The sequence below is a fragment of the Syngnathus leptorhynchus genome, chromosome 3 (genome assembly GCF_054491065.1).
Source record: "Syngnathus leptorhynchus isolate UIUO chromosome 3, UIUO_Slep, whole genome shotgun sequence".
Classification (NCBI taxonomy): Eukaryota; Metazoa; Chordata; class Actinopteri; order Syngnathiformes; family Syngnathidae; genus Syngnathus; species Syngnathus leptorhynchus.
This window is the reverse complement of record NC_141197.1, coordinates 4,342,818-4,366,285: the sequence shown is the minus strand read 5'-3', so window position 1 is coordinate 4,366,285 and position 23,468 is coordinate 4,342,818. Positions and strand designations below refer to the sequence as shown.

Sequence of the window (23,468 nt, the reverse complement as noted above, 5' to 3'; positions counted from 1 at the left end):
TGCCAGGAACAGTTTATCCATAATGGTATTCTTCCCAGGTTATTGGAAATGTTTGTAGGATATTATTTATTTCAATAGAAATACATCAATACCTTTGAGTATTTAATACAACCAATAAGAGTTACAAAATCTATGTCTACTTTGTCCACAATAGAAAAATAATTTGACTGATAATCCACTGTAACCTGCACTAATGCAGTTGTAATGTCAACATTATAGTGACTACATTTTTTAAAACACTTCTAAACCACAAAGTTTGAAGCTGATGAAAAACAGAATCACGGCGGTAAATGGTCGTGCTTTATACCGCTTCATGTTTGCATATTCACTGGATTTTATTTTAAAAAAATTTAAATAAATGACAAGTTTTTATAACAAGAAGAGACAGTCGACAAATCAAAGTGCTTTAACAAGCGTACCACGCCCATTTCATGACGTCATCACGATTGATACGGGATTCAGGGAGAACAGGAAGATCCCAACAGCATTGAGCGTTCCTCTCCATCTCGATCGGGGTGTGAACACACGCGTTATAATCACCCGAAGGTCTGACTGACTGGATTCTTGACGCAGCTCCTTCTGTCGTGGAAGGTGAGGCACAGAAATATTGATTCCTTTCGAAAATGTCTCGGCCTCGCCGAGTTTACGCCGACTCCGTAATCGTTGGCATGTTAGCATAAACAGCTAGCACAGTGGAAAACTGGAGCAGGAAATGCCGCAGACAGTCGCACACAATTCTGCAAGCCCAGCACATGAATTCACATAACACCGCTGGTGCAAACTCAAGTGCGAGTCAATATATGTCGAAACAACTAAGGTGTTCACCGTTTTCCATTGTTTTTTTTTCCTTTACGCACCTTTAATTAAACTGCACGCTAAATTTTAAATGCCATTGTTTTATTGCCCAAATGGGAAAACACGTTAAATTTATCCAGTTTCAGTTTAAAACAAATGCTCTTATGTGTGCTGGGATTTAGCTCCGTGGATCTAGTCTACCTGGCCTACATTGATTACATACGTCGCAGTGACCCACCTAATTTGAGTTGTCAAATTCAACTGAAATAAAGTATTACTTTCGGTAGATTACCCGATTCGAACGTCTACCCTCTCAATCACACTTGATAAAGTTTTCTTAAATCAATCCTAATCCCGACACAGTCAGGAAAATGACAGCTATTCAGGGTTTTTACGCGATTCGTACAAGGGTGTGGTTATGTTGTGGGAGACAGGCATGTCATATGGGCAACACACAATTGCTTCCTGGTCTGCGTGACTTCATCTCCAGGAGCGCGCGCGTGCGTGCGTGCGTGCGTGCGTGCGTGCGTGCGTGCGTGCGTGCGTGCGTGCGTGCGTGCGTGCGTGCGTCTGTCTCTCTCTCTGTCTCTCTCTCTGTCTCTCTCTCTGTCTCTCTCTCTGTCTCTCTGTCTCTCTCTTTTCCAGGTCCACTGAATTTCCATTATTTTTCACCGACATTTTCCATTTTAATTTTGAGATCTTAAAATAAGAAAGCAAGTTGTCGTTCCAACGGGATTTGCAAATGTATTCTGTATCATTAGTTAAATTAAAAATGATTTATATGTATTGTGCACTGTCCTTTTTTTTCATAATTGAATCCATTGAAGGTGTTTTTGTTTTTGAAGTGTGTTTGAAAAGGGCTCACTAAGATGTGGAAGGCAGCAGCAGGACAGTCAATTAAGGTGACTGTAGCTGCTGGAGGTGACGACTGGGAGACTGATCCAGACTTTGAGGTAGCTTTGCACATCATCTTCAGCCATTACTCCTTTCATGCTGCACGTAGCCATTGTTTTAGACACCATTTTGCTGTGTTAAAATAGTTGATTTTCCCCTTGCATTTTCAGAATGATGTATCTGAGAAGGAGCAGCGCTGGGGTGCTAAGACAGTGGCTGGTTCAGGACATCAAGAGCACATTAAGTAAGAATGCAGATGTTTTTTTTTCTTTGGTCTCTTCATAGGACTTACTACAAATGTGTCTATAAATGATTTGTTTCTTTGAAATAGTATCCATCAGCTGCGTGAAACCGTGTCAACAGAGCATACTTGCTTGAAACAGCAGGAAATGGATAACATGCCCAAGGCCTCACATGGATATGGAGGAAAATTTGGGGTGCAACAGGACCGCATGGACAAGGTACAGAAACGTAAAATCTGCTTTTGGTTTTATTAAGGCTGCAACCAATCATTATTTTAATAATTGATAAATCTCTCAATTATTTTATTGATTAAACAAACTATAAAAATATTAACTCCCACCCCTTTTATTGAATTATTTTTTTTTCTTCAAATTGACAATGCAGAAAATGTCAAACATGATTCAGTAACTGGTGTGGTCTGTAACATATCAGAAATTAGCAAAAATGATCTCTTTTCCAAAGTAAAAGCAAATATTTAATTCTGATCCAGCAGATAGATAATCTGCCTTCAGGAAGGACTACAGTACTGTTTTTTTCCGGACTACGTATAAGTCGTTCCGGAGTCCAAGTAGCAACAGCCATAAAACGCATAATAAAGAATCAAAAGACACATATAAGTCACACATGTCGCATTTTTGGGGGAAATGTATTTGGTAAAATCCAACACAGAGAACAGACATGTCATCTTGAAAGACAGTCCAAACAGTTGGATAAAAAGCTGCTTAGAACATAGGCAACAGTTTGTGCAGATGGGAGAGAAAAAGTCGATGCTTTTAAATATAACTTGCGGTGTTCCACAAGGATCAATATTGGGACCAAAACTATTCATATTCTATATTAATGATATAATTAACACCTCATATTAATTTTTTTTATTTTTGCTAATGATACAAATATCTTTTGTGAAGGAGAGAACCTACAACAACTAATGAAAACTGTCTCTGATGAGCTTGACAAGCTAAAACTGTGGTTTGACTCAAATAAATAATCTCTTAACAGAAAGAAAACCAATTTTATGATTTTTGGGAAAAGAAAAATCCCAGAAGACATAAGTATTGAAGTATTGTGTGATAACACCAGATTAGATGGAGTTTATGAAAAAAATTGACCACAGTTTCAGCTGGAAACCGCAAGTCAAACGCATCTGTTCAAAATCGGCAAAGACCGTGGGTATACTTTTTGAAGTCAGATGCTTACTGAACCAGAAAACAATGTACACTTTATACTGCTCGCTGTTTGTTCCTTACATGTCCTACGGTGTTGCGGTATGGGGCAATACCGACAAAACCACCCTAAAGACGGTATGCACAATGCAGACAAAGGCAATTAGAATTATCAACAATGTTGGTTATTGTGAACATACAACTAATTTATTTATTAAATTACAAACATTAACATTTATGGATTTGGTAGATTTCAAGACTGCACAAATTATTTATGAAGCTAAAAAAGAATTACTCCTTAATAATATACAAAAATGGTTCATAGAAAGAGAAAGTGTTTACAGTCTATTGTGAACACACAAATAATTTATTTATTAAACTACAAACATTAAAATTTATGGATATGGTAGATTTTAAGACCGCACAAATTATTTATAAAGCTAAAAAGTCATCACCTTATCGTGGTGGAGGGGTTTGCGTGCCCCTATGATCCTAGGAGCCATGTTGTCTGGGGCTTCATGCCCCTGGGTGTTGTTGATGATGGTGCTACCTCTCCTCCACTATGATTTCAAGTCATTTTTGACAAAAAGACAATTAAGTGCCATGATCGTAAAACAAACGGACATAAGTGTGCAGCAACATTTGGTGACCCTACGTCACCCATGGGAGAAGGGTCCTAGGTGAGGGGCCAGACAAAGCACGGCTCAGAAGACCCCTTATGATGAATAAAATATATGGACATAGTTTTCCCTCGCCCAGACGCGGGTCACCGGGGCCCCTCTCTGGAGCCAGGCCTGAAGGTGGGGCTCGAAGGCGAGCGCCTGGTGGCCGGGCCTTCGCTCATGGGGTCCGGTCAGGCATAGCCCAAAAAGAAAACGTGGGTCCCCCTTCCAATGGGCTTACCACCTATAGGAGGGGCCAAAGGGGTCGGGTGCATAGTGAGCTGGGCGGTGGCCAAAGGCAGGGACCTTGGCAGTCCGATCCCCGGCTGCAGAGGCTAGCTCTGGGGACATGGAATGTCACCCCTCTGGCAGGAAAGGAGCCCGAGCTGGTGTGTGAGGCAGAAAGGTTCCGACTAGACATAGTCGGACTTGCCTCCACGCATATTTGGGCTCTGGTACAAGCCCTCTCGAGAGGGGCTGGACTCTCTTCCACTCTGGAGTTGCCCACGGTGAGAGGCGTTGAGCAGGTGTTGGCATACTTATTGCCCCCCGGCTGGGCGCCTGCACATTGGGGTTCACCCCGGTGAGCGAGAAGGTAGCCTCCCTCCGCCTTCGGGTGGGGGGACGGCTCCTGACTGTTGTTTGTGTCTATGCACCGAACGGCCCCCCCGATCTGAACCCGAGCGGTGTTCTATTATTGGACTTCTGTGCTCGACACGGATTTTCTATAATGAACACCATGTTCAAGCATAAGGGTGTCCATGTGTGCAGTTGGCACCAGGACACCCTAGGCCGCAGTTCGTTGAGCGACCTTGTAGTCGTGTCATCGGATTTGCAGCCGCATGTTTTGGACACTCGGGTAAAGAGAGGGGCGGAGCTGTCAACTGATCACCACCTGGTGGTGGGTTGGCTCCGATGGTGGGGGAAGATGCCGGTCCGACCTGGCAGACCCAAACGCTCTGTGAGGGTCTGCTGGGAACGTCTGGCAAAATCCCCTGTCAGGAAGAGCTTCAACTCCCAACTCCGGCAGAGCTTTTCCTACGTCCCGGGGGAGGCGGGGGACAATGAGTCAGAGTGGACCATGTTCCGCGCCTCCATTGTTGAGGCAGCTGACCAGAGCTGTGGCCGTAAGGTTGTTGGTGCCTGTCGTGGCGGCAATCCCCGAACCCGCTGGTGGACACCGGCGGTAAGGGATGCCGTCAAGCTGAAGAAGGAGTCCTATCGGGCCGTTTTGGCCTGCGGGACTCCGGAGGCAGCTGACAGGTACCGGATGGCCAAGCGGAACGCGGCTTCGGCGGTCGTCCTGGCCGTGCAACAGTAGACCAGCTCTACACCCTCAGCAGAATGCTCAAGGGGGCATGGGAGTTCGCTCAACGAGTCCACATGTGTTTTGTGGACTTGGAGAACGCGTTCGACCGTGTCCCTCGGGAAGTTCTGTGGAGGGTGCTTCGGGAGTACGGGGTGCCAACTGATAAGGACGGTTCGGTCCCTGCATCACCGATGTCAGAGTTTGGTCCGCATTTCCGGCAATAAGTCGCATTCGTTCCCAGTGAGGGTTGGATTCTGCCAAGGCTGCCCTTTGTCACCAATTCTGTTCCTAAGTTTTATGGACAGAATTTCTAGGCGCAGCCGAGGCGTTGAGGGGGTCCGGTTTGGGGACCTCAGCATCGCGTCACTGCTTTTTGCAGATGACGTGGTGCTGTTGGCTTCTTCAGGCAGTGATCTCCAGCTTTCACTGGAGCGGTTCGCAGCCGAGTGTGAAGCGGTCAGGATGAGGGTCAGCACCTCCAAATCCGAGTCCTCGGTCGGAAAAGGGTGGAATGCCCTCTCCGGATCGGGGATGAGATTCTGCCCCAAGTCGAGGAGTTCAAGTATCTTGGGGTCTTGTTCACGAGTGAGGGCAGGATGGAGCGCGAGATCGACAGGCGGATCGGTGCAGCGTCGGCAGTAATGTGGACTCTGTACCGGTCCGTTGTGGTGAAGAGAGAGCTGAGCCAAATGGCAAAGCTCTCGATTTACCGGTCGATCTACGCTCCTACCCTCACCTATGGTAACAAGCTATGGGTCGTGACCGAAAGAACGAGATCCAGGATACAAGCGGCCGAAATGAGTTTCCTCCGCAGGGTGTCCGGGCTCTCCCTTAGAGATAGGGTGAGAAGCTCAGTCATCCGGGAGAGACTCGGAGTAGAGCCGCTGCTCCTCCACGTTGAGAGCAGCCAGATGAGGTGGCTCGGGCATCTCATCAGGATGCTTCCTGGACGCCTCCCTGGGGAGGTGTTCCGGGCATGTCCCACCGGTAGGAGACCCCGGGGACGACCCAGGACACGCTGGAGAGACTATGCCTCTCGGCTGGCCTGGGAATGCCTTGGGATCCCCTGGGATGAGCTGGATGAAATGGCTGGGGAGAGGGAGGTCTGGGAGTCCCTCCTAAAGCTGCTGCCCCCGCGACCCGACCCCGGATAAGCGGAAGAAGATGGATGGATGGATGGATGGATGGCTAAAAAAATAACAAGTCAATAATACACAAAAATGGTACATAGAAAGAGAAAGTGGTTACAATCTAAGAAGGAGAGGGAATCTTTTACAACCTAAGGTGCGCACCACCCTCAAAAGCATGTGCATATATGTCAATGGGGTAAAGCTATGGAATAAGTTACCTGTAACGATCAAAGAAAGTAAACACATTGCCCAATTCAAAAAACACAATTATAGTAATTGAAATCTTTTGCTTGTTTGTTTTCAGCTATATAGTCTAAATCTTATTTATTTTTCTTTCCAGAATATGATTGTATAAACTGCGTTCATTTCCAAAATTATCTTCCTCCGATAAATTAAGTTACTGTACTTTTGAAAAAATAATTAGCAACCATGTTAAGAATTATGACGTATAAAAGGGGTAGGAAAAAACAAGCAATAGCTTCTCCCTTCTCCTTTTTTGAACATGTTGATTTGTTTGCCTTATTGGCATGGCATAAAATTATGTGAAAAAGTGATTTTGTGTTTGGTCGATCTTATGTTCACAAATAAACTTCAACTTCAATTTAAAATAAAAATAGAATAGAGGCAAAAACAGGCTGAATGATTGTACGGTATGCTAAAGTTTTATGACAAACAACGAACTGAAAACGTGCCGTGTATGTTAACATGTTAAGAGTTATTCAAATAACTATAGCATAAATAACATGCTAACAAGTTTACCAAACCATCCGTGTCACTCAAAATCACTAAATGTGTCCCTTTTAAACAACTCTGGAAGTAGGAGATGTGGCGCTTCCTCTTCTACGTCGCTTGTATCATACTCATCGTCAGTTGCAGTTTCAATTATTCCACCCTTTCTGAATCCTGACACACAGGCAAAGAGAGCCCTCTTGCAGCTTGGTGTGAAAATAACATGTGAAATGATTTAATAATGTGTTAATTTCACACATAAGTCGCTCCTAAGTACTTTGCAACCCTGGCCCAACTATGAAAAAGATTGTGACTTGTACCCCGAAAAATACGGTAATTGCATAATATTTCACGTTGAAACTGAAATTCTTTGCATGTGGACCATTTTAAAATGAGAAAAAGTAATCTATTCTCAGAAATAAAACATTTTGCAATCGACTAGTTGTTCATCTGCCTTAGTAAATCAATTTTTTTTGACTCAATGTGTTTGAACCCCACAATCTAAAGTCCAGATCTAGTAGATTATTCTGCAGTATGGTAGTTATGTATTCTTGCTTTCAACACATTACTTGATTGACAACGCAGTTGCCCTTTCACTCTCTTCCCTGGCAAGCAGCTCTTTCCTCTTTGGCCTGTATAGCTACTGCATCATGAATTTGATGAGTGAGTGATGCTTGATTCTTTGTGTGCGTAGATCTCTGATGAGTCAGATGTTACCACTGTTAACTGTTTCCAGTGACTGCTCGTTTTTAGTCTTCTCCTGCTCTCTTTTATCAATCTGTTTTCATCACTACCAACAACGAAATGTATTCTGATGGATTATGATATCTTTTAGTGCCCTTACAATATCTTGGCCTATGTTGAACAGTCTGCTGTTGGCCATGAATACCAAAGCATGTTATCCAAGCACTGCTCCCAGACCGATAACTCCAAGGGCTTTGGAGGGAAGTATGGCGTTCAAGCTGACCGTGTGGATCAGGTATTTCCTGTTTCTGACCACTCATTAAAAATATCACAAAGTACATTTTCTCAATTAATTTTAGTAGATGTATAAATAGTAGTTATTAAATAAAGATAAAGATGCAATAAACTCAGGTTAAAGGGATTTTAATGTTAGTACATTTATCATCATTACTTGCATTTTGTTGCCCTGATTCATCTAAATATTGCCTTCCTTTTTCCTCTCTAATTGTAGTCTGCAGTTGGCTTTGAGTATGCCGGGAAAACAGAGAAACACGCCTCACAGAAAGGTGATGTTGGAACTAAACTGAACTTTAACCTCAGATCACAGTTTGAAATTTGCTGCCTCATCTGCTTACTTAAATCTTCTGCAGCCGTCTTCTATCTTTTAACATATTTACACTTGATGAGACTGTCAATTGTGTGAGCTGCACCATCAGCCTGCAGCATGTGTTTTTTTTCCCCAAGAATTTGGAGCATTTGGCAGGCAACAAGCAATTCCAGTGTTGTCTCTGATCTGTTAGTGCATTTTGGTACATCAATTGTTTATGAAAGAGATGCTGCAGCTGACAACTTAAAATGATCCTCACGACTAACCTGATTTGATTCTAATCATTAGATGATCTCGAATTATAAACTGTCCCTTTTTTCTGAATTTGTCCTTTAGTTCAAGGCCAAAGAGCAGCATTTAAAGCTTCTGGATTTTTTTCCAGCCATCATACACACGGAGATTTAGAATTACAAACAAAAAATGTGTAAAGTTTCAAAATAAAGGGTCAGAAGCAACGCTTATGAAATGAAGCCCTTCCACAATAACGTTGTACTGCATCAAATCTTTGTTCTTTTAGATCTAAATAAATAACAAAAGACTCAAATTTATGGTGAAGCTGATACCATTATTTTCAGTTTCGTGAATACAGCGGAACCTTGATTTTATGCGGACTTTGGGGTTCAGAATTTGGGAATCACATTAACCCCGAAAGCGTGTTATTTAGAACATCTTGCAAATGGAATAAAATCAGAGCCATGCATATGAGTTTAGCAGGAAATTGCAGTAGGGAAATGCCTACTAATACCACGTGTATTAGCGTTTGGGGAATAACATCATTGTTCTGGGTGAAAATTAACATGATATAATTTTAAAAATTATCATATTGCCAATCGGGTTAGCGATCATGTAGGAACGTCCTATCCTATTAGCATAAGCAGTCATAAAGATCAAACAGCACTTACCGCTCGGCGTCTCTGTGGTCACACAATGGAGTGCTGTTCCAACTTCTTTTTATCAAACTGCTTTAAATTAGTCACAAAAGTTAAATCGCAAATTTTTATGCGCTAGCCATTTAGCTTTGTACAGTCTTTTTATCGTGCATTTACAATACTACTTCAAAATCTGTGAAGTTGATTGCAGTGTCCGCTAAACAACACATTTTTGTTCTGAATGCAGGGTCCATGACCAAATTGCGTTCGGCAAAAAGTCGCGTCGTTCTACCAAGGTTTAGGTGTGTTTCACAAATCAAGTGTGATAATATAATCACTGCTATGATTATTTCACATACGTTGAATCGATCGTATATTACTGAGCATTGCCAGGATGTTTCTTTTGGGGATTTGACATTAAACTGTGACCACTTTTGCCATTCCGCTTTACTTTGACCACTAACCATCTCCATTTTGCCCGCTGTGTAGACTATAATACTGGGTTTGGCGGGAAGTACGGTGTACAGGCAGATCGTGTTGACCGGAGCGCAGTGGGCTTCGATTACCAAGGCAAAACCGAGAAACATGAGTCCCAGAAAGGTTTGTTTTCATTTCATGTATTCAATTTAAACATTAACACATTCACAATACGCCTAATGAAGAAACTGTATTAGGAATGCATCATAAAGAAATTCTTGGTCTATAAGAAGTGTTCTTTCACCCCCCCCAATTCAACCCAGTATTATATTTTTCTGAGGCAACTGCATGCAAGGACAAATGACCCTTCAAATCGGGAATGGACATCAAATCGTGTTTTTGTCATCCCCTGATCATTTTAGTTTGATTATACAAAATGTTTGTTGATACAAAAATGACTCTACTACACTGGCTTATGGTTATTATGCCTGACCAACCACGTGGCAGTGCAACGATTAATTGATCAGTGGGTAACGAATCGATGAGCAAATTAATCGATAATTGTAATCCATTAATCCTTAACATTGTCCAAATAATCAAATTTTCAGCCTCTCATCTATACATATTTTAAGACTGTCACCCTCAATGAATACAGTTTATCTTTGTGCTGAATCAAAATAAGACCTTTACAGACATGTGCTTTTATGTTGGAAAACATTTTTTTTGCTGATTGTCGGATGTTAGTGACCAACCAAGAAACTGAATCTTAAACAGTTTGTGTTTTTATGGGTGTAATGTCAATTTGAAATAATGTCAAGTTTTTGAAGATGAGATTGAAGTTGTTATTTTTTTAAATTTCCCAGATTCATGGATTAATCAACTAAATAAAGGATGTACAGACCAAGTTGCAAGTAGAGAAATGAAATGAATTCGTACATGCAAGACCATATATACTTGCATTTTTTGTGCATGAACAGCTGGACTTCATGGCCGCATTCTGCCCATGTCAGATTTGTTTTTGTAATGTGAACGAGTAAATAAAAAGATGGGATTTAAGAAAACATCTCAGGAGATCATCATACCCTACATGCTGTGAAAAAGTAGTGTAAGGGTCATGTGCACACATTCACGGCTGCTTTAGCGGCAGTCCTTGGAAGCCACATAGCCTTCTCCATACAAGTACCAGTGTTTAACAGGCCTGTTTATTTCTCTCTCTCTTCTTCATTTCAATCCCTCCTACGCTACCATTTGCTGTCGGCATTGGGCAGATTATACTAAAGGTTTCGGCGGGAAGTTTGGCGTGGAGACCGACAAAGTGGACAAGAGTGCTGTGGGCTTTGAGTACCAGGGCAAAACCGAGAGGCACGAGTCTCAGAAAGGTTGGTAACATTGCGGAGATATTAACAAGCTGACTTTTGACACAAGGTAATATCATATTGTATGCATACAACAATGCAGATAATTTTATTTATTTTCTGTTATTTAAAATGTTGATAAATGCATTCAATGGTCATTGTAAAGAGTGCAGCCTTTTCCCCAATGTGATTTACCACAGTTATCAATTCATTGTTGCTCCCTCACTAAAAACAAAGGAAGCAGGTTAAAGTGTTTTTACATAGCCACATATCCAGACACATACGTTATCTGTCTAATCATTGTATGACTTGATTTAAACATGTACCGTAATTTTCGGACTATAAGTCGCTCCGGAGTATAAGTCGCACCAGCCATAAAATGCGCAATAAAGTGAAAAAAAAACATATATAAGTCGCACCGGAGTATAAGTTGCACTTTTGGGGCAATTTTTTTGTCAAAATCCAACACCAAAAACAGACATGAACCATCAACAACAGGCTAAACGATACGGTATGCTAATGTGACATATACACAAACGAGGAGCTGAGAACGGGCCTGACGTAACATTCAGAGCTATTCAAGTAAGTATTACATAAATAACACGTTTATCAAACCATCTGTGTCACTCCAATTCATTAAATCCATCGATTGTGCTTTATGTAAACAATGCCGCGTATGCGCCGCATATGCTGACGTCGGACCCGTTGTAAATTGCATTTCTAATTATTCCACAGACCCATATAATGATATATAAAGTATATTTCAAATAACTATCTCCCGTCGAGAAGGATCGGGCGTGCGTAAAAGCCATAATAGTTTTTCAAACCTTCTGTGTCACTCCAAATCATTAAATCCTTCAAACTCTTCGTGTTCCTTGTCACTTACAAACAAAGCCGCTAATGATGCCGGTAGTACGTGGGGCCCTTCGTCATCTCGTGATCGAATCCTTTGGCCTTTATGTAAACAACCGCTGCGCGGCACGGGTGACGTCACTTGCAGTTCAAATGACAGTAATCCCCTGCTACATCGCGGTTCGTTTTTCGCGGTTTCGCGACATAGCGGATTTTTGAATTTTGAAAATTTGTGAAAAAAATCACATATCAGTCAAGTCGCTCCTGAGTATAAGTTGCCCCCCCCCACACCCAAACTATGACAAAAACCACGACTTATAGTCCGAAAATTACGGTACACTGTACTCAGTAAGCACAAGAACGATTGTCAGATTTTGGGATGATGATTAGACACGCCGGTGATTGGATTTTTGTCAATTAGACTTCTAAGGCTTTTATTGGCACGTATACAAATTTTTACACTAGAACCTTCGATGAATTTCAATTTTCTGTGTGGACATTAAGTCTCATTTCGTGTTAATGGCCCATATTTGCGGGAATTATTTGCAGTGTAGCATGCCATAAAGCATTGATTCTCAAAGATCATGCAAGGTTTTCTAACAAAATCTGTTGGAGTTTACTCATCCATGTGGATTACTGAAACATGACAGGAAAAAAGATGGCTCGTTAAATAACGCGTAACATTGACGGTTCAGTCTTCTACTTGTAGACATATTTATTCTTACTGTAAAATTAGGATATCTCCTATCTATTCCCTTCACCTTCTACTCCAAATCAAATTGCTAAAGTGTTGTTTTTGTGTGGCCAGAAGCTCAAAAAATCACATTGTGGTCTGTCCAGACCTGTTTGGGCTCAAAAGCACAGCACAACAGATTTTACTTTTTGTGGTGTTGTTTTGGATGTTTTGTTATATGTCTTGTCACCGTGGGATAGTGGGTAACGCAATTTCAATCTCTTTGTGTGTCAATAAAGCTGACTTTGACTTTGAAACTCTCCTGTCGCTGCTTCTCCATCATGTTTGACAAAGTTTTACTACTTGTTTGGCTAACTGTAGACTGCAGATATCTGTTTGAAAGTAAGAGATGCCAAGAATCTACCTTAAAATTTTCCAATTTACAACTACTTTTGAACCACGGCAACACAAGCTAACTCTCTAGCATCTCGCTGAGTGATCTTCTTCCACTGGTTGTATACATCAGAAATATACAACTGTGTGTAAAATGAATCCTCCCCTTTGATTTATTAAACTTAATACAACTGCAGCTATAAATAAAACTTAATTCAGTCATTTCAGCATACTTTTTTCTTATTCAAGAAGCGAACAACAGCTCTTTGTGTTGTCTACAGACTATGTCAAAGGTTTTGGAGGCAAATTTGGTGTGCAGACGGACCGGCAAGATAAATCTGCTCTGGGGTGGGACCATCAGGAGAAACTCCAGCTCCACGAATCCCAAAAAGGTATTTGTCTGGTCAAGACCTATTTTAGGTTTGTAGATGGAAACATGACGTTTCGGGACTGCAGCATATGCATGCACATCTATAGTGGGGCACGATGGATGGATAAAACGATTAAAATAACAATAATAATTCCCTTAAGTCCATTGACAAGTTATCACGTTAGACAGAAAAATCACTAATACAGTAAATTGGCTCCACAGATTTCCAAATGTGTTTTGTCAGGAAGAACTATAATTTCACAAATTGTGAAAAAAAAAACATCCTCTGTTAAGGGTGAATTTTGACAAGATTAAAAAAAAAAATAAAATAATTAACAACAGTGATAAACTGTTGGCTTACTATCATGTTGCTGTACTGTATTTACATTTTTCTTCCTGTATTTTCTTTTTTACTCAGGATTTGCTTGATTCACCATTATGTTCACAATAGTTTTATTAAGAAAATGAATAGTACAATGTCCAATAGCGCCTTTTAGGCTTTGACCTGACTTCCTCTTTTCCATTGCGGCTTCTCTTTGATATTTGATGTGTAGTATTTCAAAGCTTGATAACTTCCTCAATGTGAGGCGAACCAAAAGAGGAACAAAGAAAGTCAAACCATGGCTCGGCTCAAATTTAGCATTAAACGTGGGGCATTTATTTAGTTGATACTTTCACGCAAAGCAGATATGTGACAATTCAGTGCCGATGCATTGTGACTATATGGTTGGTCGAAAATGCCAAAGGGGCCGATGTGTATAAGCACTGTCGAGACCTGTTTCAGCCTTTAGTGGTCTTTCCTTGCGTATCTACCTGTGTGTTGTATTGTGTGGTCTGTGTTTTGTCCATACTGTATTTGTATTTGTGTTATGTTGCAGACTATAAGCGTGGGTTTGGAGGGCAGTATGGGGTAGAGGTGGAGAGGCAGGACAAGAGTGCCCTGGGCTATGAGTACAAGGAGAACCTGGCCAAGCATGAGTCACAGAAAGGCACAAATAATTTCTGCAATGCTTTCACCTCCTGCTTCCCATTTCAGAACCCCCACCTGGTCCTTGTCTTGCCTTTCCTTCTCAAAATACATGCCACCAGCTTCATAGTCCCTGACTCTCCCCCCCCTCCCATTACAGAATTATTTATTTCCCTTCCTTTTCAGTAAAAGGCCATCCCCTTTTTTGCTGCAGTACCGGCTTCCTCTTTCAGTTAACCTCCACCAACCCTGGGCTGCACTCCACTGTATTATCCAAGGTCAAATTTTGACTTTTTTTTTTTTTTTCAACGTTTTAAGGCTGCTATGCTCAATTGCCCTTTAGTGTCAACTAAAGAAATTATTTTCTTTGCCATATTACCTTCTTTGCCCTCAGTAGTCTAAACACAGTATTTTGGGCATCATTGCATTGTTGGGATAAGTATAAAGCAGATTTAATCAATTTTAGAGGGCTGCATTTTTGGCCTTCTACCACCCTCTATTGCTATACGGTCTTCCCTAGTTTTTTTTCTGGAGTTATGTTCCGAAAAGAGCCTGTGATAGACGAAGTAGAAACCTTTATAACATTGAAACCAAAGACTCTTGTTTGACAGAGAAGTAAACGCTATCTTACAAATAACTACAATAAAATAATTATTTTAATCATCAATACGAAGTACGTACTATATAGTAGGACAAATTGACTCGCGCGTATTTCTGACTGCCACTGCGGCCTGACTCTGTTCTGTAGTTTTTTTTTTCTCTTCTGGAGCCATAACACAACGCACTGCGAAAAAAAATCCATGACGCAGTAAGGCTGTGAAAGGTGAATCGTAATATAGCGAGGGATGACTGTACTACCCAGTAAATGCTCATATTAATCAGATAAAATTTTCTAAGAGTTGCAGAATTCTCCAGGAAAGCACTACTGTTTGGAAAAAAAGATTAGTCTGTGGCAATGTGGCTTCTTAACTCCAAAGCAAAAACTCAGGACTCTGAGCCTTATGAAAAAGTTTAAATGCAGTTTTTTCTTCAATTTTTTTTGCAAGGGGTCTTCACATATATTGTTTTAAATTTAAAAAAAACACAACCAAAAAATGTCTATTACTATGAATAGGATCAAACATTATACATAAATGTTTTGGTCTTATAAGTTATCTTTAGTTTAAAATTAAGGTGATTTACTGTAATTTTCGGACTATAAGCCGCACAGGACTATAAAACGCACCAGCTAAAATTCGGGGATATTTTAGTTTTTTCTTATATAAGCTGCTCCGGACTATAAGACGCACATGCGCTCGAGTTATTTACAAAGAAAGACAGTACATAGAAAGCCTTTTTAAAGTTTTAATAACATATCGTATTGGCCCGAATATAGTACAACCCTGATTATAAAACGACCCCCTCTTTTTGAAGACTCAAGTTTGAAAAAAGACTATTTGCACACCAAATACAATTTTTATAGAGAAAATGATTACATCTGAAACAAATGATTATAACAATATATTCGAGAGAAAATGCATGTTATTTTGCCTCATTCAAATCATGCAAAAACTGTCTATCACATCTTAGTATTTGAATATTTAAATATGTAAACTAAAGTGCAATCACATTTGTAAATGAATGGCTTCTGGTTTTTGAAATGTAAATAAACCAATCTACTGTGTTAAAACATCAAAATTGCAATAACTGCAATAACCATCTAAGTGAAGTCTGTTACTGTAGTCTTGAAACAAATCTGAATCAGGAAAAACATTGCAATGAAATAATCCAAACTGCTACCGCTATTGTTGGGGAGCCTGAGGACTGTATAGGAGGTTGGCTCAGATGGTTATGCTCCCTTCGCCCCCGGGTTTCGGTCAGAACATAGGAGGGAAGACGTGCTTCAGATTTGATTGCTTTACTGAATTATAGGCAAAAGAGTAACAGGCACTGTGGCTCATAGGGGCATACAGGCAAACTGGCAAAAGGGTATAGGCAAGTTTGGTCGGAAGGATGTGAGAGCAGGTGTGTGTAGTGTACGTGGGTGAGTCTTTGGGTGTGTGAATGTGATTTTTGTGTGTGTAATTATTGTATGAAGCGTGTGTGTTTTGTGTGTGTTTTGTGTGTGTGTGTGTGTGTGTGTGTGTGTGTGTGTGTGTGTGTGTGTGTGTGTGTGTGTGTGGTTCTGCAATAGACAGAAATACAGCACGTAAGTCAACGCTCAACTTCTGACGTCACACAACACTAGTCGACGGCACACATAACTAACTGCGTGTAACGGTTCCACTATACGAAATAACTATAAATGAAATACTCTTGGCAACACACCAAACATAAGTCATCGAGACAACAAAATACATTTGCTGGCGACCGTTAGTCGTCGTTTCGCTGCGTAACAGCTACTCGTACGATGCGAGGCAAACTTAAAGGAGTGTGCCGGAGCTGTCAATCAAACGGCGCGCACACGAAGCAAACCGCGATCGGAGAAACGGCACAACAGTGGACAGTTGTAACAATGAAATGCATGTACAGTGGAGCCTCGGTTTTCGAACACAATCCTTTCCAGAAGGTTGTTCGAGAAGAGAATCATTCAAATTCCGAATATACTCACTTTATGTCAAAGATGCGCACGATCACAGCAACATACTCAGTCGATACCAGCAACCTTTAACAAGTGAATGGGTATAATGTCTCGACCCGGAATGCAAGACGACCCCCACTTTTTCAGTCTTATTTCAATGCAAAGAACATCGTCTTATATTCGGGCCAATACGGTACTTCAATATGTCTTTCTAAAATCTGCCTGTGATGCAGTAGTAGTACCGCACTAATACGGAAGTGTACATGTAAGTTATTTACAAAGAAAGAAGGTACACAGAAAGCATTTTTTAAAGTTTTAATAACATACCATAACATTTATTTCCAAACACTGCCTGTGACGCGGCAGTAATACCGCAGCAACACGGAAGTAACATAGCACTAATAGGGCTGGATTAAAAAAAAACATACCGGTAAAAGTCACTGAGACGCGGCGGTAACACAGCAGCAACACGGTAGCACAGCAGTAACAGGGCTGGTTAAAAAAAACATACCAGTAAAAGTAAAAAAAAAGAAAAAAGAGCTTCATCATCTTCATCTTCCCCCTGTGCACTGAAACCATCGAAGTCTTCCTCAGTGTCCGATTGGAATAATGTTATATATCCTTCTCCACAGACTTTCTCAGTCTCTCTTTTGTTGTCGCTTTTATGCATTTCTTCTAGTATTTTCTATGATGAGGGTCTGTTCATGCTAATTTTATTCATGCACCAAGCGCTAAATTACATTAAACTAGTGAGCGACACGTAGAGCTGCAGAGTAGACGTGACCAGTAAATAAAGAAAAGGGTGACTCAACACAATGTCATCAACATCGACTGCCTTTAACTTAAAAGCGGCATCAAATGCATTTCTTTTGTCCCCCATAATGACGGCTTGAGTATAAAAGCTTCCTTTCAGTAATGTCCGTCTTGATCTCGTTCTATCTCTTCTTTGTGTGAATTATACGGCACTATTTGCCTGGCGGATGGACATGCGAGCAACACACCACTTTTCTCCCCAGTGACCGTGTCACATATCCCTCCGCCCAGCAAAGCGGTGCCGTACAACAGCGGTCGGTCCACAGCCTTTTTAAGAGTGTATAAAAGTGATCAAGTCATCACAAAAATCACAGAAAAAATCCTATATAAGCCGCACCAGACTTTAAGCTGTAGGGTTCAAAATTTGAGAAAAAAGTTGCGGCTTATATTCCGAAACGTACGGTAATTGTGATTATGATATAACATCTTTTTTGTAGTATGGCAAAAGAGCTTCCGCTGCATCTTTGAATATCCATTGGGAACAACTTTGGAGTTTTTTCTAGGCACTTGGACTTCTTTCCAAAAAGAATTGTAATTGAAGACTCTGAATTGTGTGTAGGTGTGAATGTGAGTGGGAAGGTTTTTTTTGTGCCCTGCACTTAACTGGCACTCAGTGCAGGGTGTACCCTTCCTCTCACCTAAAATCAGCTTCAGCTCACCTCACCTCCGACCGATCCTTGTGAGGACAAACAAGACTGAGGATGGATGGATATATTGTGCCTCAATTCTCACCTCCGCCTGTGGTTTCTCGCATTGCTTTGATGCCTATTCCTGTTTTTTGTTGCTTTGGGTCAGTACATTTTGTTGCATGATAGTTGCTACGATCATTTCATTTTTATCAATGCCTCCTGACGAGACCAAGCAGACATGTCTGATCTTTAGTTTGAAGCAAAGGCGAAATGGCTACTTGACTCAACAAGCGCCTGGCTTTTAAGATTGTACTTCAGCTGTGCATTTTTCTGTTCTTACCTTATACAGGTTTGCATGAGTCCATCAACCTATCTTTTTGAATCCTGTAGTTTTACTGTTGTGTGAAATAATTCAACCACAGTCTGCTTCATCTGAACTCTTACGAGGTTTCATACAAAGACACTTTTAGTTTTCTTTAATGAATTAGAAGATAATCAGTTATCAAATGACAAATGCACAAATGAGGCTAAGCTGAAGTGAAGGGTTAGATGTATAGCCAGTAAAAAAACAAGTTCAGATACTGACTGGGGTTGAAATAACTGATGTAAACACTAGGCACTCGAATTTTATAACTCTTCTCTCCTCCCCTAGATTATTCTAAAGGCTTTGGAGGAAAATTTGGTGTCCAGAATGACCGGATGGATAAGGTGCATTTATGTTTGCATCCTCGTATCACTCTTCTTGTAGATTACTGTTAAAGATGCTTCTTTGGCTGTGCTTGACAGAGCGCAGGCACCTTTGAGGATGTTGAGAAGCCGAAATCAACTTACCAGAAAACTAGACCTGTGGAGGCTGGTAAGCATCGACAATTATTTGTTGTTTGTTGACGCCACATAGTGACAGTAACACTGAAACCACACAGCCAAATAGCAATATAATAAAACACACTGAGTTTTACAGCATGATAATAGTCATATAATGCTAAATAAAATATATCTTGCTAGAAACGCAAGTAGGGAGGGGGAGGGAGGAAGGGAGGGAGGGGGGGGGAGACGGAGAGGGAGACGGAGAGGGGGAGACGGGGAGGGAGAGGGAGGGGGAGAGGGAGACTGAGGGGGAGAGGGAGACGGAGGGGGTGAGACGGAGGGGGAGAGAGAGACGTTTGAAGTCGGACAACTTGAGGTACCTTGAACTTGAATAGTGTATATCGCCGTTGTCCAAACCTTTTGCCAAGAGGGCCAGATTTGGTGAGGTAAAACTGAGTTTACTATTTCACGGCGTTTGTTACTAGTCGCCTTGTCGTAGTTTGCATGTTTCGTCTGTTTCTTGATATTGAATTCCGGGCAGTCTCTTATCAAACTAGGCAGTGAAAAAATATGCCAATTTCCACTTTTCCTGGAAGCCCTCTGTCAACTTTCCTTTTCCTTGCTACAGTCTCTATTTTAGAAATAGGCTTGAAAGGGCTACACAAAGGTCATGCAGCGAGGGTTCACTCAGACACGGTAACGTGACTGAGAGTGTGGTGTTAGGAAAGGCGGAGCGCATTCGAGAGCGCAGCCACAAGTCTGCTGCCATCTTCTGGCAAAAGTTAGAGAAGCTTTTTTTGGACATTTTTTTTCTACTGTGGTCAACAGTGCAGAGGCTGTGGGCCAGTTGAAAGTTTAACATGGGCCGCACCTGGCCCCCCCCGGGCCTGACTCTGGACATGCCTGGTTTATATTGTGTAAAACGAGTATGCGTCACGGCAGGGAATAGATCGTGTGTCGCTATCACAAGAAGACGTGATGTGCAGTCAAATAGGTGCTATAAACCTCGATTCCTAATCTCACTTCTCCAATTCTCCATCAAGCTGGCAGCAGCACAGGAAATATTAAGGCTCAGTTTGAGAATATTGCCAGGCAGAAGGAGGAAGACGACAGAAAGCGAGCTGAAGATGAGCGAGCACGTCGACAGGCCAAGGAGAGACAGGAGCAAGAGGAGGCACGACGTAGAAATGAAGAGCGGGCCAAAGTTTCCTCTCCAGTTCCTGTTGCGGTTAGCCCCAGTCCCACTCCCAGCCCGACTCCACCTGTCCAGTCTGCCTTTTCTTCAGCATACGAGGTGGGGTTCCAGACATGGAAGACTTTTTATATTCTCTCTTTGTTTGAAACAGAGAGTTGTGCATTAACATCCATCATGGTGAATTGACGTGTCCACCTCAATGAGACCCCTTTAGGAATTGCAGTGGTGGAGGTATTATCAAATCGTTTGAAACAAAGAGAGAAGATAAACATTTGTTGTTGAGTACTAAATAGTGGTATACGAATGGGATGCAATGCAAACACACAAAAAAAGATCTCACAAACAAGCGTACCATCATATCACCTATTCACAACATTAATTATCTGAAGGCACTTTGAAGATTGTGCAGACGACAATGGACACAGCAACAGCCATTGTGCATGTGACAATCTTGTTTATGACACCATAAATATTGGCAAAGAAACTTCTCCTTGGCATTTAGACTTGGAGTCACAGTTGCTGTTGAGTCAAATAATGTGATGATGCAAATAAATGTGTTGTGTATATGTCGTCCTTATCTGATAGATTAGTTATTAGTAAATCCCAAGCATGTGTGTATATTTTAAGAAAATGTCAAAGTTCAATTGGCACACTTTTAACAGAATATATATTATCGTCATTAGAATGTAGATGTTACCAGTGACGCCGCTGATCAAAATGGAGAGCAGCTGTATGAGATCGAATCACAGGATCAATACAAACAGCCAGAGCCACTTTATGACGCCCCATCTGAAGGTAAGCCTCAGTACAATGCAGTACATAAACTATGTTGTGGATTAAGTTGAATAAAAAAATAATATTTTAATAAGTCAAGGTTCTTAGATACACCTTTAAGCCATAGCACAGTTGCTCAAAGTGGTGGCTCCTCACATTTGTCAATAGCCACAAGGTAATGTAGCGCTCACTCTGTGATCTTGATGGATGGCCGTTCTATTGCAGACGAGCAGCAGTACAAGATCAGTGAAGATGCTGGCGTGACCGCAGTTGCCCTATATGACTACCAAGCAGGTGAGGCTATGAAAAAGCAGTAAATGGCTCCCAAGATTGGCGCTAGGACACAATTACTGACTGAATGCTATCAGTATATTCTAACCTAGCTTGATAAATAAATTTCCTGCAAACCTTTTGTTGTTATAAGCTTGGTCTAAGAGTAATGTCTGAAAATCATTACTTGGTCTTTATTTTGGCATCTCAGCTAAAGTTGATTTGTCGCTACATGTAAGATCAATTACAATTTCCATTTCAGCTGGCGAAGATGAGATCTCCTTTGACCCCGACGAAATCATCACCAATATTGAGATGATTGATGAAGGCTGGTGGCGTGGCGTTTGCAGAGGGGCTTACGGTCTTTTCCCTGCCAATTACGTTGAACTTCGGCAATGATGTCATGCTGCCAAAAAAGGAGAGGTTGTCAACTTCTTTCCTACTCATGCTTTGGTCAATTTTCTCTCTTTTAATTTCTTGAGTGCTCCAACACTGTGCAAGACATCTTAGATCTTCTAAAGCAGCATAAATCAGCATTCCTTTTTCAATCACACCTCAAGCATTTTTTTTTTTTTACAATGTTTTGATTCCTTTGCGTGTAGAGAACGTGCAAGTAAAAAATGTGGCCTAAAAAAGCTTTGTCTGCAATAGCCTTAAACCAACCCGAATGGAGTTTCCAACCAACCTGAATGCATTTTCCATCTATTTTATATCAAGATTCAAGTTTCGTTTTACCAAAGATCAGCGTAAATAGAAAATGTTTCAAATGAGCGTGGGGTAATTACTATTTACTATTATTCACTGCATATCTGATACTCTCACCAGGGACCAAAGCATAAAGATGATAAGCCCTTATCCTTGCTTGCTGTATTACATTGCCCCCATTTTAGATATTGCATAAAAATCTTGAGGCTTGTTTAGAAATGAATGCAAATTCACTTTAGTCCACTATTGTTGGACACAGTTGTCCAAGTTTTCATCTTCGAGCTGTTCATGGATTTTAGGGGTCATTGATGTAGACGTACATTTGGGCAAATGTCAAACTAACACAATCCAGTACATTATTGTTGATACTCTGAACTGTGCATAAAGGGTTCGAGAGTTGTGCTTTAGGAGACTTAAGAGTTAAAAACATGTTTTTTTACTTCATTATATTTTCATTGTTTTTGGTCTTTTTTTTTTTTTTTTTTTTTTAGCTTCTTTAAGTGTCGATTGTGGATTTGTGTGTGTCCAAATTCTTGTCTGACTTGGCATGAGGTGGTGGTGTTGTACTGTTCAGGAGAGTCATTAACATCCATCATGGTGACTTGACGTGTCCACCTCAACCTTTAGGAATTGCAGTGGTGGAGGTATTATCAAATTGTTATTTGGAAAGTTCCACAAGATATTTCTAACAGGCTCCTGGTTGCTTGTGCAGCGTAAATAGTGTGCGTGTCAGTGAGTGCGTTTGTGAGAGATTTTATTATTTTCCATCTTTTGGGGTTTTATATTAATAAAGTGAACTTTCAAATGAATTATTTTTTAGGAGTACTTCTGTCAACTTGAGTCATGTCACCTGTATTTTTTTTCAATAAATAAAATATATGAATTGTACACTGGGCTTAATAGTATTACTTTAGTTACAAATTAGGACTGTTTCAAGATTTCTAAAGAAACATTTTGACACTTATGTATTTCAAGTATCTATATTTTCTATTGGACCATGTGCATGAGTAAGCATGCAGGCTTGTTGTAAAAAATAGTTTACCAATTGCTCATCTAAATCCATCCTCATGACACATTTTAAGTTTATATCCATTTTATTTGTGCAATAAGCAGCTCGAACAAAAGAAAGAAGCAAAATGTTTTATCATTATGGACACATATGTACAATGCATTTGCATCCTCAACAACAGATGTTAATTTGTTTACCTACTTGATTGACACATTTAAAAAAAACAAGGTCTTAAAGAGCGATATTTAACAATGAGTTATTTTTTTGCTATTTAATAGTAGAAAAATGGATGATGCTGGCTCGTAGAAATACATTTTATTCAGCTCTTCAGGTCCACTGTGCACAGTGCATTATAGTGTTGCCTGCCATTACTTAAAATCACCAGCAGGTGGCACGTCACAGTTTGCTCTCCTTTGGCCGCAGGGAACTCCAGAGTTCCATCAAATACAATGTTGAAAATTCTGTTCAAAATACAGATATGGATTTGTTGGAATTACCTGCATCCATCCATTATCCGAACCACTTGCTGAAGCCCATCCCAGCCGAATTCAGGCAGTAAGTGTATATCCTGAAGTGGTAGCCAGCCAATCGCAG

At 40.9% G+C, this 23,468-nt stretch overlaps 1 protein-coding gene across 2 annotated transcripts; it reads left to right on the top strand.

The window, feature by feature from the left end:
• The first annotated feature begins 424 nt into the window (after positions 1-424).
• On the top strand, positions 425-22,744 carry cttn (cortactin). Of its 2 annotated transcripts, XM_085907403.1 has the most exons (16): positions 425-591; positions 1,641-1,748; positions 1,860-1,933; positions 2,021-2,150; positions 7,794-7,904; positions 8,121-8,175; positions 9,575-9,685; positions 10,771-10,881; positions 13,057-13,167; positions 14,024-14,134; positions 18,767-18,822; positions 18,901-18,970; positions 19,965-20,215; positions 20,800-20,911; positions 21,116-21,184; positions 21,423-22,744. In XM_085907403.1, the coding sequence occupies exons 2-16, from the start codon at positions 1,665-1,667 to the stop codon at positions 21,557-21,559; spliced, it is 1,593 nt and encodes a 530-aa protein (XP_085763529.1). In that variant the 5' UTR covers positions 425-591; positions 1,641-1,664; the 3' UTR covers positions 21,560-22,744. The 2 variants fall into 2 exon arrangements, with proteins under 2 accessions (XP_085763529.1, XP_085763527.1); XM_085907401.1 differs by lacking the exon at positions 14,024-14,134.
• Positions 22,745-23,468: the final 724 nt, after the last annotated feature.